General features: G+C 40.6%; 1 protein-coding gene across 2 annotated transcripts in view; it reads right to left on the minus strand.

Annotated features, from left to right (window-relative positions):
* Positions 1-5002: 5002 nt before the first annotated feature.
* Positions 5003-16010, minus strand: part of MDH1B (malate dehydrogenase 1B) — a 29302-nt gene continuing 18294 nt past the window's right edge. For both annotated transcript variants that reach the window (XM_037521885.2, XM_054700021.1), the window contains exons 7-11: positions 15686-15849; positions 11684-11823; positions 11339-11390; positions 9399-9473; positions 5003-5249 (exon numbers count right to left, since the gene is read on the minus strand). In XM_037521885.2, coding sequence (XP_037377782.1) covers positions 5221-5249; positions 9399-9473; positions 11339-11390; positions 11684-11823; positions 15686-15849 — 460 coding nt within the window. In that variant the 3' untranslated portion in view covers positions 5003-5220. The remainder of the gene's footprint in view (positions 5250-9398; positions 9474-11338; positions 11391-11683; positions 11824-15685; positions 15850-16010) is intronic.

Raw genomic sequence — 16010 nt, forward strand, 5'->3', positions numbered from 1 at the left:
TATTTCCCACTTGCACCTGGTAGAGAGCAGTAGGTGGGAAGGCTCTTTAGCTTATTTCTGCCTGTTGGAATTCTGTAATTTTCATCTTACTGAAATAATCACTTGGCCAAGAGAGGGAAGTTACCCCACTGTGTCACCCTAACGAGGCTTCGGTGAGATAAGGTTTGAGGACATTCTAGGCAGGGCAAATAGCATGCACATATCCTAAAACAATTTACTGGTAAGTTTGGAGAGGATTCCAGAAAGTGGAATTCAGACTAAAGTATCTGGACTATAGGTGTGAAAGGGAATTTGGAAGCTGGCTTACTGAGAAGTGACTGTCGAGGTGGAGGACAGTGGTTGTCAAAACACGTGCGCCCCCCCCCCCCCATCAGCAGGATCTGGGCCACCTGAGAACTTACTAAGAATGTAAATTTTCAGACCCCCACCTAAGATCTATTGAATCAGACACCTTGGAGATGGAGCCCAGCGACTTTTTTTTAAACAGATGAATCTGATTCATAGCTATGAATTGTGAAAATCACTGGTCTAGGACTGAACTGGGCTCATTGCCTTTATAACTGGACTTGGGGGAAATATTAAAAATATAGACGTCAATAAGGGTTTTGAGTTTGGCAAAGGAGAAGTCAGTTGTTTAAATTATCTAAATATATTTCTTATCATCGGGGAAAAATAATACAAAACACAAATACAAAACACAACAAATCAAAACAAAAACAAACAGACAATTATAAATCAGAGACATCCTGCAGGGGAGGAGGAGGGAGAGGGATCAGAAGGAGGGAGGGAGGAGCACAGGGGACTGAGGTGACAGTGCACGGGTGCTCTGGTGAAAGAAATTCTATGGGGACTACACCTGAGGAGGGGGACAAACATTGTTTAAAAATGAACAATGATGTAAAATATATATAAATCAAAAAATATATTTCTTATCCATTCCTCTAAAACAAATAACAACAAGAATTTGAAAGATAATTCGCTATCAAGTTATATGGCTCCTGGCCTTTAGTAAACAGCTGAGCCTTAAATAATGTGGGGCTAGAGGCACCAAACCTGGAGGAGCTGACACTCTTCATACAACTTGATTCCTCAAAAAGTTAACTTCTAGTAGCACCCTATTGACTAGAAGCCTTACAAATAACATAAAGAGTTGATTAAGACATATTATATGTTATATGTTTTACATACTGTACCCTCATAATAAAGTAAGCCAGAGAAAAGAAAATGTTAAATCATAAGAGAAAATGCATTTATAGTACTATTCTATGTTTATCCATGTCAAAAGTTTACATCGTTTGGCTATGGGAAAATCCATGTATAAAAGGACCTCCCTAGTTCAAACCTGTGATGTTCAAGAGTCAACTGTATGCAGTCATTGGCTGTAAGTGACAGAAACTTGCTAATAGGGGCTGAGCTATAAAAAGTCACTTGGTTATTTTGCAGAAATTCTGAAGTTGGTCCATGGCTAGTTCAAGCCTCTTTGGAGTCACTGAGGTTTCAGACCCAGATGCCAGACTTTTTCTTTCTACCTTTCTACACTGAGACCCTCTTAGTGGCACTCAGCTGGTGCTGTCTTTCCTCATGGCCACAAAATGGCTGCCAAAGCTGCCTACATTGCATCCTTGTAGGACAGCATTTTAAGTAGGAAGTAGATGGAAGCTGACATACTTTTTCTCTCTCCCTTTTTTGTTGAGGTAACATTGATTTATGTCATTGTTTGTGTTTTAGAAGTATAGGATCTCCCTTTCAGGTGTTACCACACCACACCACACCCATAGTCCACCACTGTAGTCCATTGTGCTCCCTTCTTACTTTGTTCTTGCCCCTCCATATCCCCTTCAGGTAACCTTAGTTTTATAGTCAGTTTTCTAGGGTTTGGCTTTCACTGACCCTTTATCTGGTTTCTCTACATTCCACATATAAGTGACACCATCTGATATTTAGCTTTCTACTTAAACATATTGAGCTTAGCATAATCCCCTTGAGCTACATCCATAATGGCAAAGAGTATCTTTTTTGAAAGCTGAGTAGTATTTCACTGTGTATATACCACATCGTCCTGATCCACTCATCTGTTTGGGCACTTAGGTTGTTTCCATAGCTTGGCTATTGTTACTGCTGCAGTGGGCATAGGTGTGTATGTTTCCCTTTGAATTAGTGTTTTTGTATTCTTTGGGAGTGGAATTGCTGGCTTATATGGCAGATCCACTTTTAATCTTTTGAGAAACTTCTGTACTGTTCTCCATAGGAGCTGGGCCTATTTATATTCCCACCAATGTAAAAAGGGTTCCTTTTTCTCCATGTTGAAGTACCTTCTCTTTTCTTTCTTTTTTTTTTTAAAATCAATTAATTATTTATTTATACAAGCACTGGGTACAGTCAGAAGCACGGGAGGGTGAGAGAATTCACCAGAGCCAGAGGAGAGAGCAGAGCAGGCAGACTGACAAAGTACACTGCTGAGAAGAGCAGCTGGCGGCAGGAGAGGTCTGTGCGCCATGTGGGACCCTCGCCTGGTGGCCGGGGATCGAACCGGCGGTGCAGAGGCTGAGGGCAGCTTTGCAACCCAGCGCTCAACCGCTGCGCCACCCAGGAGGCCCTACCTTCTCTTTTCACACAATTCTCTGTCTCTCTGTCTCTGTCTCTGTCTCTGTCTCTCTCCCTCCCTCTCTTCCCCATCTTTCTCCTCCAGAAGACTTCTTATCATTACACAAAACTAGGTCACATTCTTGCTCATAGACCAAACACTGAATTACTTCAGAATAACTCAGGACTAGATTAGCTCTATCAAGATTCATGCCCTAGCATTGGAACTATTGCCCATCCCAGTGAAATCAGAGTTCTGTTAATAAGGAGAATGGGGACAGGGCTGTAGGGAAGGCAACTACCAGTGCCTGCTACAGTTAGGATACATGCACTTACCCCCTCTGCTAGTGACCAATAAGGTAATTACTTTGTTCGCGTAATGCCTTTCTTTGAGTGATATTCCAAATTTTCTACTGAATATTCCTCCCTCATGTCTTCACCATGACAGTTTTAATAACACAGAGAAATTATTTTTAATAACTTCACATTAAAATTACTCCTAATGTGAAGATCAGACTTGGTCTGAGACTTGAGATTTCCCAAGTTGGTCTACTACATATAATAGGCTATTGAGAGGTAGTGTATCAGTTGGGGAAAAAAAACAAAACAAAACAAAACAAAAACCTCTCTGAAAAATATTTTTGAAATGACACCACCATTATTTGTAAACAAATAGCAAACACTAACAGTTTTCTCCCAATGTGATTCCATATCTTACATTAATTTGAAGCAAATAAGTGGTAGTAAATACAGTGATTAAGGCTAATTTGTTCTCTTTTCCTATTAGGAGCCTATCCCAGAGCTTCCTGGACACCCTATAGTGATTTGAACATATGACAGTTCATATTCATGCTGGAAAGTACAGCTTGCTAGGAATGGGGCTGAATGTTTTCTACATTGTTCCTAAAGAGGAGAAACTGCCCATGTCTCTTACTCGCCCCTTCGAGATGTCTACCCACTACAGAAGCAGCTGATTATGTAATTGTTTGGGGCTTGAGCCTCACTGGGAACAATATCACCAAAGGGCAGGGTCATTGCTTAGAAAGTGGCATGTGGCTGTGGCTGTCTTCCCTGTTCTAACTCCTCCACCTGGTTCTGGGTGGTGATTGGCATACCTCATTGAACAGGAATGGAGCAGGGTGTCTTGGTCTGAGTCACATTTCCCAATCTAGCTCGATTTGACCACAAAGAAGCCAAGCATGTTGAGGGGCAACTCCCATGCAGTCAGCTATGTGTAAAGCAGCTCCTAATCTCCCCTCCCATTATTGCTCTTGGTCACGTGTGCTGGTCCCCAGAGGAGGAGGCAGGGGAAGTGATATATGAGGGCACAGAACCTCAACACAGACATGAAGTTTTCTTCATAATAATATCAGCTGAGATGCTGACTTTGGAAACAAGCAAAAGGGAAGGATTAGCCAGTTTTGAAATTATCCATTTCATTATGATGGTGTGGAAGCATTGTAGAAGCATCTGAAATTCCCCTAAATTTTCAGAAACTTGCATATTTAGAGCTATTTAAAACCACAGAGAAAGTAAAGATATCAGCACTTTTTAATATGACTCCTGGGCTTTTAAAACTTTCTAATTGGCATTTGTAAAGGGTCCTATTAGCTTCAAAATATATGGGCATATTGGTTTGACTACTGCTTTAAAAGACTATTTTTATGTAGATCTTGCAATTATATAGTGGAAAAAAATTATGAGTTTTCTTTCAAAATTCAGTTTACTCAGGCCACATCTGGTGTCAAGAAACAGAAAACTATTCAATCTAAGCTAAAGAAAAAAATGAGATTTACTGTATAAAGTAAATAAAAGGAAAAACGATGCACACTTAGGAAGGTGGTGAATGTGACCTGGTCTTGAAAGCCCCTCAGGTAAAAAACATTGTGCCTTCTCTAGTTCACTACTGTTACCATCTCAGATGCCAACTTACCCATTTTTCTCAGTACAAACATTTTGAGAACATCTGAAGGGTTCTCCTTGAGTAGGATGTGTCTATTCTGGTCCAGTCAGTTGAGGCCAAGAGTAAGGACATCTGAGCACTTGTAGCCATCTCAAAATGTATGGTGAGGATGCAATGACTGACACCTCTATTTTAATGTAGTTTAAAACACAGCAATTGAGGGGCCTCCCTGGTGGTCTAGGGGTAAATATCAGTGATATCATGCCCTGGCCACTATGGCCTCAGTTTGATCCCCAGCCAGGGAGCCAACCCATATATGGCGCCACAGACCTTTCCTGTCTCACCCACTACTCCCCTCAGCAGGGCATTTCAGTAGATCTGCCTGTTCTGTTCCCCACTCTGTCTCTGGTGAATCTTCTTACCTCTTATACCTCTGGCCTGGACCCTAGTTCGTCTATGCATAAATAAATAAATCTTTAAAAAAACAAAACAAAACAAGGCAATTGATACCAAATTATTTATGAGAAAAGACATAATCACATGAGTGAATATAGGTAACATTAAATGACTGAATGACATTTATGTATAGGCTGTCATTGCTATTTAGTAGTCGAGCATAATATTAATTAAGATGGAAGTAAATCTTTCAAGTTTTTCTTTTCTAAATAGAGACATGCATGGGTCATTCTATATTGCACTACCAAGTGACTTTATAGTTGGTATAATTCAATCTGTTATTGTTCAACAGTTTTCCCTCCAGATTCTGTAAAAAAAAAAGAAAAATGAAAAGATGTAATATTTTTTTAAAAACATCAGTAACTTAGTTTTTATTGGCCTTTCCTTTGCTCCCTTCTTCCTTCTCTTTTCTGGATCCCTGGATCCAATCTGATTCAAAGCTAAGGGTGTGCATGTATAAAGTGGATTCTACAGGGGAAATAAAACCACAAGACTATCATTAGATATTTTCACATAGCAAAAAGCAAACTTTGGCCTCTTTCCAGATCTTAATCTATTTCTATGTGCAATCTCTCTTGGCTCCTTTGCGTCTCAGTCTGAATTTTATTTGCAGTTACATTGTCAGCTCCATTTCTTCTCTTGGCCCTACCTCTCTTCTGCACTGGTTCTAATTCTCCATAGGTTAGGCCATCTCCAAAGCTATCATACTCTACACTTCTGAATGGAAGATGCACTGGATTGTGTTCATTTTAGTAGGCATTGAAATAAAATTGTTAAGTCTTAGGTAAATATCTTGATTGGTCAACCACAGAAATCTACACCAGTCTTGCTTTCATAAAGTATTGGAATAACTCAGTTACATACTTTGAAAATCTGGACTCACAGATATATGTGTCATTTCTTTACTAATTCATTCTGAGGGAAGGTTTAGGTTAGCACTGTCATAGCCCTAGTTATAGAAGTTAGAAGCCAGGTTCTAGGAGAGTAGTGAGCAAGACCTAGTTCCTGGGGATAAGTGGGGAGGGAGAATTTAAAACAACTGTGTCATCAGGCTACTTGATCCTCTGCTGTCTAGTTCCATTTACAGATTAAGGAAAGACTAGTTAGCATTTGTCTATCACCTGCTACTTAGAGGTTCTTTCTTTTTTTTCCTTTTTTTTTTTTTAAAGATTATTTGTTTATACTAGAACTGGGGTACAGGCCAGAACCGTGGGAGGGTGAAAGGATTCACCAGAGACAGAGCGGGGAACAGAACAGGCAGATGGACTGAAGACATTGCTGAGGGGGCAGTGGGAGAGACAGGAGAGGTCTGCTGCGCCATGTGGGTATCTCCCTGACTGGCGGGGAATTGAACCTGCACTGCAGAGGCTGTGGATAGCTTCACAGCGCTTCGCTTAACCCGCTGCACCACCGGGGAGGCCCCTTAGAGGCTCTTGACTGGGTTGTTTTAGAGATGGTTTGAGGAGTCAGGTCTAAAAAAATCCATTGCCATAAATAGAGAATTAAAACAGAGTTTTTAGTATTTCGAGTGCATTGATTTTTGCAGTTATTCTCATTTTCATCTATTTTGTTCCTTCCATTCCAAGTTTCTCTGAGTGCTTTGCTTTATTTCAGGATTGTCTCATGCTAGATCACTTTCAGACAGTGTCTCAACCTATGCCAGTGGGTGTTGATGGCCCTGTGGGCAGAATGAGCAAACAGATGTCCAACCTTGATCCCATGACATAAATCACTGAGCAACTTCTTGGTGCTTGCCAGCTTTCTTCCATACAAAGAGTTTCAGGTAATGAAGTGGTAAACATGGAAACAGTCTATTTTTTAGATATGTGATTTGTAGTGGATAGGAACATTTAGAAAACATTAAAGTCTCTACATACATATTTCTAAGTACACACACACACACACACACACACACACACACTTATGAGAGGAGGAAAAGTTTCCAGATTTTCTGTTAAAGACAGTTTTAAACTCTGCCCTCTCAATCTCTTCCTCTTACCCACCTTTTGAAGAGGGTCCTGACCTGCCATGTCAATCACTTGGGGTTTTGTAAAGAAGAATTTAGAATGAAAGGAAAGGGTGAAAAAGTTGAAACGCCAGGCACTAAGGCCAAAGTGAGGACCATTTGAGGTATGATGTAGAAGCAGTTTCAAAGATTTTAACAACTTTTAAATCCCTCCTTCAAAGTGTTTACCAAGTACAGGAAAATAAAAGGAGTTATTTCAAAATTACTTGGGCTGTAGACTATGTCCTTCTGACCACAGACAGCATCATTCCCTAAATTGTTTATAGCTAGGTAAACTTGCTGGCTGACACAATCACCTGACTGATATTTTTCTTCAAATTGGATTAGATCCTAATGGAAGCTTTTCATTAAATTCTGAAACCAAAATTAAGTAAAACATGCTGGGTTAAAATAAATCTGTGAGATGCTCTAAGTTACCATTTTTAAAACATTATTGACCATGGCTAACAGTAAAAAATGCACTTTACATTGGGGTCTGATATGTCCACTTGTGCATACACAATGAAACAGTCCTTACCCTTTTCTAACTTATTCTTACATAGCCTTTTCTTGTCTTTCTTTTCAAAGTAAGTGCAATTTTTATTCCCATTTCATAGATGAGAAAACATATTTAGGTAAACTAACTCAGCCAAATTACATACCCTTTTCTTAATCTTTTCCTTTGTATTTTATTCCAGTTCAGGGGTAAAAATAATCTGACCTTTTTTACCTCCTATTTCACGGAAAAATGCTAGTAATTAAATGGATTTCATGACCCACCCAATTTTTCTCTGACGCGTCTAACCCATACCGTGGAAAGTACTGTTATATTTGATTCTGATGTTCATTCAACAAATAGGCCCCCAAACAACCTGAAATCAACCCCATTTTCTCTACTTTACCACCACAAAAGTTCTTTAGTTTGCATAAGAGTATAACTTAGAAGAGCTGTAAGAACCTAAGGTTTTCATTAACAACATAAATTGCTCTGATGTGAAGACTGGAAGACTCAGGGATGCATTCTCTGCCATTCAGCTTCCCTCCTCCTTCCTGGGGAGCAAGCAGTCACCTTCCTCTTCCTTTTTATCTTTGCTCCCTCACAAGGGCTCTCATGTCCAAGTACTTTCCTTGAGTATTGAGAACACTGGTTGGCCAAGTGGAGCACCAGTGCTGCCATGCTGATATCCACAGATATCATCTGCTCGAGTCTCTCGAGATGTCTCTTCTGACGGGGACTGAGCTCACCACGCTGTCTGGACAGTGATTGGGGCTGCTTGACTAGACTTTAGAGGGTCAATGATAAAGCCAGATGAATCTCCTGCGCTTGATCTCATCCATCTTGTGCTTTGTCCTGCCATCTACCAGCTCCATTGCTGAGCTCCCAACCAATCATTCAGCTGAACAACAGATGACTGTTATTTTTTCATCCTTACCCAGTTTTATGGGTTCCATGCTCTAGTCCAGCTACTCCACTTGTTATCTTCTGATGGCAGTGTTATACTACCTCAGGCTCACACTTTTGGTCTTGCCTTAATAGCCTCAAGTGCCTCCTTTGCTCATGTTTTACAACCTCGTTTCTACTCACCCCTCCTTTTCTCTAATTACACAAGTAATTTCTACTCATCCTTCTAGACTCAGCTTCCTATACTTCCAGAGAATGTCAGGAAACCTCTTGTACACCATCCCTGTTGGAGCCTGGGCCTCTCTTATCACATTACCTACCTCTCCACAGGGTAGCATAAGCTTTGCTATTTCCCACTGCAGATGGTAAGAGCTTTGAGGTAAGAAGAGTATTTGATTTATTTTTATGTCACTGGCCCCTTATTTTGTTATTTATGGTAAAAATATAGTATTGACTCTACCTTAACAAGCTTTTGTATACAATGCGGTACTAAGAACATGCTTGTTTTAAGAGCAAATCTCTAGAACTTTTTGTCTTATGTGAGTGAACTAGCACAATTGCTGACTAAATATATGCCCATTTGATTTTCTTTAGCCCCAACTAGATTTCCAGATATGATTAAATTTTCTCCTTCCTGCAAAGAAAGGATATTTCCTTGTGAACTTCTGGATGACTTGTTATATACTTTGTTCCTTTTCTATGTGTCTTGCTCTGTTTTGTGGAGCTATTTAATTCATTGCATATCTCAGCATTTACATTTTCATATTCTCTTGGTGCCTTTCCCCAGACATGTGTGTGGCCACGGCTTCCTCACAGTGCCCTGCGTCCCTCACAGTGACCAGCCTGTGGAAGGTGTACCACAGATAACTGGCCATTTCCTCAAAAGATCTCAAGAGATGTTATATATGATCTTAATTTTGAGTATAGGAGGAGGGTGATGAAAGACTTAATGTTCATTTTATGGCTAATAGATAAGCAAACCCTTTTCTTTGAAATTTAGTGTTAGGTCTTAGAGAAAAGGAGCATTATTTTTCCATTGATATACATACCAGCTGAGACTCTTTGATCTTCTTGGTTATCAATTGTGCTGAGTGTGGTGTTACTTTCTTCTTTTTCATCACTTTCTAAATGTCAGAAATTAAGTATTAAGTTAGATAAGATTCTACAAACCTCACATATGAAATATGATATCAGTATGCTAGTAAGCAGAGCTCTCTCTACTCTATTTTCTTTTTTTTTTTAAGATTTATTTATTTATTTGTTTGTTTATTATTCATTTATTTATACAAGCACTGGGTACAGTCAGAAGCGCGGGAGGGTGAGAGAATTCACCAGAGCCAGAGCGGGGAGCAGAGCAGGCAGAAGGACCAAAGTACACTGCTGAGGGGAGCAGCGGGCGGCGGGAGAGGTCTGTGTGCCATGTGGGACCCTCCTCTGGTGGCTGGGGGGCAGCCGGGGATTGAACCGGCGATGCAGAGACTGCTGGCAGCTTCGCAACCCAGCGCTCAACCGCTGCGCCACCGGGGAGACCCTACCTACCCTGACTATTTTCAATGCTCAGGTCTTGGTCTCTGATGTTTGGGGCAATGTCCAAAGGTGATGGAGTCAAGATTAATCATATATAAACACACACACACACACACACACACACACCTTGACCTTTGTTAATGAAAATAGTGTAATATGCATAACATTAGATCATTTTCTATCATGAAATCCTCTATAATGCAAAAATTACAAGAAATTTAGGACTAACTCCCAGGCAATGGAGTAAAATTTAGAATGACTGCTCTATCGCCCATTTTCTTGAATTTGCAGCTCTAGCCTGCCAATGCCAGATGCCACAGAGAAGATCTCTAAATTCTAATATTGAAATGTAACCATGTGATATCCGGGGGAGGGGGAGTGGATCCAGGTTCCCTGTGCCACACAAGGAAGGGTGGAGCTGAGCTGTGAAGAGAAGCTGAAGAAAACTAGAAAAAATAAGGAAGAGGAAGGAGGAAGGAAAAGACCTGGAAGAGACATATGAAGCAGAGACACATGTGAAAAAGCTCTACTTGCTTCTCAGCCTTGGACTTGTACAAAGCGCTTGGGGAACATAGCCTGCTCACACCTTGATTTAGGTCTTCTAGTCTCCAGGACCATGAGAGAATTGATTTCTGCTGTTTTAAGCTATTCAGTATGTGTAATTTGTTATGAAAATCCCAGGAAACTGAAACATATTATATGCACAGCATTTACAAGAACATAGTGCTTTGCTGTTTACAATTGCTAATTTATGGAAGCAGCCTAGGTGCTGAAAGACAGAGGAATGGATTAGGATGTGGTACATATACACGATGGAATACTCTTCAGCTAGAAAAGATCAACTCTTGCCATTTGCAACAACATGGATGGAACTGGAGGGAATTACGCTAAGTGAAATAAGCCAGAAGGAGAAAGCTGGATGACTTTACTTACATGTGGAATATAGAAAAATAAAACAAAGCAAGTGACAAAACTAAACCAAAACAAAGCCTAGAAACATGACTGTGGATCTGAGGCTACTAGAGGAAAGAGGTGAGAGTGTGAACAAGTAGGGAGGGACCCAGTGATAATTGATAAAGGGTTATGTGTGCTCTGGTAGGGGGTGTGGCGTGGTGATGGACATCTGAGGAGGTAGGAACCTATTACACTGGATCTCAGCCAAAAGTCTGAGAAGTGGTGAGGAGGTAGGAATCTATTCCCCTGAATTACATACAATGCTGTAAACCAATAATAGTAATAATAATGGTAATAAAAATCAGATTAAAAAGACATGACTTCTTTAGCATTCACAAGATATTTAATTTCAGAGGATGCATTGAACTCAGCAGTTTATTTTGCCAATAATTTAGTTTCAAAGTGATAAAATATGGATTAGAGTTATCTATATCAGTGATTCAGTTATAAAAAAAATCTTAATAGTCTTTTAACAGTGTATTTTAAAATATCACATCTAAGAGATTACCTGTTTGAAATGCATGAAAACTTATCACCTCTCCAAGTGCAATGAGTTTCTCCTGTTGAAAAATTTTATAATCAGAGAATTACATGACCACAATTACTAACTTAATTCAATTTTTAATAGAAAAACACTTTGATTCTTGATTTTTAAGTAGCCAAGAAATATTTTTAACACACCAGAAATTATGTAACCAAGTGAGTGTTTTGCTGATTTCTTCAAACTTGTATTGTCTCCTTATCATTGTTAGAAATAAGTTGCAGAGTGAACCCACAGAAAGCCAACGTGTGCCTCGGGCCTAGGGGAATCTGTTTCAGATAGTATCGCAGCATCTTGTTTATCTGATATTACCTGAATTAGGTCACTTGTCATTCCAGTCATTTTTTGTTCACTTATGTTAATATCTTCAAGATCCGTAAGAACCACCCAGCTTTCATTCTCAAATTTCACAGGCATAGAAAAGACGATCCCTTCAGGAATACCAAACTGACCTGCAGTGGGCAGACACAAAGCAAAGCCAAACAAAAGCATTCAGAAAAAAAAATTTTTTCCTGTTGAGCACTGTGGAGAAGTAGAGACGCAATGTGAGACGTTGATGACAATGGTGGAAAGTTCTGGACATTCCTTCTCAGACAGTACTGAAACATTTACTCTAGAAGCATTAATGGAGCATCTCCCCAAGTTTAACAGTTCTCCCTTCTGTGTTTCTCTCAGACAGAAGAACCAGTGTTCCCTGTCTGTACTCTTTTTGTCCCCATTAGGTTCAGATTCTCTGCCTTTGCCTCAGAAACTAGTGCTTTTGTTAAAGAAGGTGAGGAAGCTTGCCTCCATTGGCAGGACTGGACAACCCAGCCAAAGAAAAAACCCTGGTACCCTCGAGAAGAGGAAAGCCCAGGTGGAGTCTGATGAGACCAACTTTGTACCTGAAGCCTACATCGACCGGATGCCACCGGTTCGCTCTGATCCTATATGGAGTATTTCAACAAAGCCAGCTAAAAATTGCTGTTAGTTATTTTCTGCCCTGTGATTTTATGCAAAAATAGTTAATATGGTTTAAAAGTAGATTTAGTTTGCAAACTTTTGCTATGCTGTTAAAAGTTTGGTATCAAGGTTGAAAAATTTGTGTTTTACATCAGTTGAACCATTTTAAGATTTTTTCCTGTGATTTTGACATATCTGCTGTCTTGTTTTGGCTAATGCCTCCAGATGTTTGTTTTTTTTTGGCTTGAACTGATGAACTGTTTTTCCAGGAACAGAGGACTTTTTGCTTTCCACAATGGACGAATACCTGGAGGGACTGGTTTTCTTTCACACTGGAACCTGGTAAAAAAAATTTTCATCTGAGACTGCATCCCAACATTCATATATTTGCTCTTCATCACCATGGAAATGGTGGAAAAAAGTGAAAGGGGGGAATTGTTAGGGGGAAAAGGCTGTCCCAAAGCTAATTCCATACAGGCTTTGTGGACTCCACCCCCACCCCAGGTCAAAGCCAAAGACACTGGGAACTCCAAATCCCATCACCACCAAAGGGAAGGTGGCTGGGACCTGAGGGTGGGGTTAAGCAGCCAGGTTGGTATAAAGCCAGACACGTGGGCTTCGGAGGGGTCCCCCATTTTGGCTCTCTGCCAGCTCGCAGCGTCTGGCCAGCTCGGAGAGTGCTTTTTGGGTTTCCAGGTCGGCGGATCGGGTAGGAAGCATTAAAGACTTTATTTCCCTATTTTCTCCCTGAGTTGTACATTTTCCTTATTTCCTTTTCCCTTGTAAATAAACCTTTTATTAACCTTTTGTGTGTCTGTAGTGGAGTATTCATAAGTCCCTTTTAAGCGCACGGGTGAGGACCCACAGGCAGGAACCCATTCAATATCGGGGCTGCTCTATAACACTTTCTCTTCCACTCATCTGGATTCCTTTTGTCTACTGCCCCTGGCTTCTTCTTGTCCCCTAGATAACCCAAGAGTTCAAGGTGTCTGTTTAATCTGGCCTTCTGCGTTTCTTCGCCTACTGTGGCAGTTGCACAGCTAGGGAATGAGGACAGGAAGAGAAAGAGAGAGGACGGGAAAGCTGGCGATTATCTTGCTGCTCCCAGTCTAGTTTAGATGTTCTCTAAACAAGATTAACAATTAAGATTGTTTCTAACTGGGCCATTTTCAGATAAATTACCACCCCCCTTAAGTACTTCAATCAAATAAGAAAAATATTCTTGCTACCCTTGTGCCAAAAATTTTGTCATTGGGGCAAAACAATTGAGGATAGTCAAGAAACCAGTACGTAAAGGACTCTTCCTTAGAGGGAGTCCCAGGTCCTCTTCTGATATTCTATTTTTTTTATCTGTAAAGAGCCAGACTTACCGGCAGACAACATATGAAGGTTTACTTACATGGCACAGTTTCAGGGAGATAATAATCACTTGTCCTTCTCCCCAGTACTGCATTATTTATTGATGAATTCCTATAAAGGTTAATTAAAGTTTCTACAAGTAAGCATTAGGCTATTTCCTCGAAATAGGTGTTATATTGACTTGAATTCACATGATGGGGATGTTCCTGCAGCTTAACTTCAGTTGAGCAAGGTTCATTGCGTGTGAACAAGCAGCAAGACCACCCAGGCAGAGCTCTTCTCGCAGGGCACATGCATTCTAATGAGGGACAGAAGCAACTAACCACAACCAATAAAGGCAGGTGATAATATGGTCTCTGATAGAGGGGCTAACTGCTGTGTGGACAGAGGGGAAACAGGTTAATTCTGACTTGGAGTTTGAGGAGATCGCCTTGAGCTATACAGTAGTCACTGGAACAAAAAGGAAGGATGGTGTTTCTATTAAGGAATATGATGTAGATCCGAATGGGGAGGAAGATAGTAAGTTCCTCTGGTGTATGGTGGCTTGAAGTGACAGTGTATTATACAGGTGGCAAAGTTGCAGCAGAGACTAGAGCTCAGCAGAGACCCGGGCCTGAATCTTTGTGAGCAAATGAGTTTGCACAGGGAGAAAGTAAAGCACAAAGGGTAGAGATGCTTTAGCTAGAACTTACAGAGCACAGAGCATCAGCTATTTTCTCTCCCCACTTTTCAAAATGGTAGAACTCCTCTGAATCATTTTGTGTAGATTAAACCATTAAGGCTGTAAAAAAGTACGTATGATGTTGGTGGATGGAGAATATCCACAGATATGTAAGTTTCCCAATTTCCAGCTGCTGCCTTCTCCCCTAACATCTGGGCTCTGAGCGCACCTTTATCTCCTGCCTCTGTCTTCATTGCTGTGCCCAGGCCACCGTTCCCACGCCTGCCTCCCACTTATGTACTACATGAACTCTCAGCTTCTTGGAGTGTTACCTTCTTTATAAAGCCTGTCCTAATTCTTCCCATTGTCCACCTAAATGGACCTTGCTTTCTCAGCTGGGGTACAGTTAGGATAAGTTAGTGAGACTGCTCTGTTTATATATCAGGTTCTCCAACATTCAAAACATTGTTGAATTTCTGAATGGATGAAGGAAAGGACATGAGAGCTAATGGATGATTATGGAACTGTGGAAGCCCAGACCATTTGTGTGTTAAGCAGTAGACAAGTAGAGACACAGAGAGGTAGGAACACATGGCATAGATGGAGGTTTTTAAATATTTTTTTAAGATTTATTTATTTATTGATACAAGAACCGGGGTATAGGCCAGATGCGCGGGAGGCTGAGAGGATTCACCAGAGACAGAGCAGGAACAGAACAGGCAAACTGAGGAAATACACTGCTGAGGGGAGCAGCGGGCCTGACAGGAGAGGTCTGCTCTGTAATATAGGACCCTCACCAGCTGGCTGGGATCGAACCAGCACTGCAGAAGCTGTGGACAGCTTCACATCGCAGCACTCAACTGCCTGTGCCACCAGGGGAGGCCCGAGGTTTTTAAATATTATAGAAAAGATAAACTCATGCCGTTCACAGCAACATGGATGAAGCTAGAAGGGGTTATGCTCAGTGAAATAAGTCAGAAGGAAAAAGAAAAATATCGGATGGTTTCCCTTAAGGAGGAATATAGAGGAACAATATAAAGGATCAGGGAAAAAATAATAACAACTGAAAAAACACAACACAACAAAACAAAAACAAACAGAAAACTATAAATCAGAGACATTCTGCAGGGGAGGTGGAAGCAGAGGGATTGACATGGGGACAGGAGGAGCACAAGGGACTACGGTGATGGTGATGGATTGAGTTGGTGGTGGAAATTCTATGGGGACTAAACCTGAAAAAAGAAAGCAAACACTGTAAAAAATGAATAATGATGTAAAATAAAATTAAAAAAATTAAATTAGCTGCTACTAACTTAGAAAAAAAATTACAGGATGTGAACATTCAGATTTACCTTCACTCAAGACTCCTAATGACACAATCTCCCCAGGCGGTGAGCCATGGTACCAATATTTCAACGTAGTACTTATGCTATGCGCAGCTAAGATGCCTCCAAACTCTCTCCCTGTGCTGGTCAATTTTTTCAGTTTTTCCACAAATTCCTTTTTTATCCATTCACTGTAAGGAGGCAAAAAAACATTTGACCATAGGGGAAGGCATGGAAATGAAAACAGCTGTTCCTAGGGTCAATGGATTTCAGCACAAGAAATTATCTCCACAAAATAGAACTATGACATCCTGTGCCCTTTCTTCAAGTTTCTTCACTTCCATAAAGTCAA

The sequence above is a fragment of the Talpa occidentalis genome, unplaced genomic scaffold (assembly GCF_014898055.3).
Source record: "Talpa occidentalis isolate TD23 unplaced genomic scaffold, MPIMG_talOcc4v2.1 talOcc4.3, whole genome shotgun sequence".
Taxonomy (NCBI): Eukaryota; Metazoa; Chordata; class Mammalia; order Eulipotyphla; family Talpidae; genus Talpa; species Talpa occidentalis.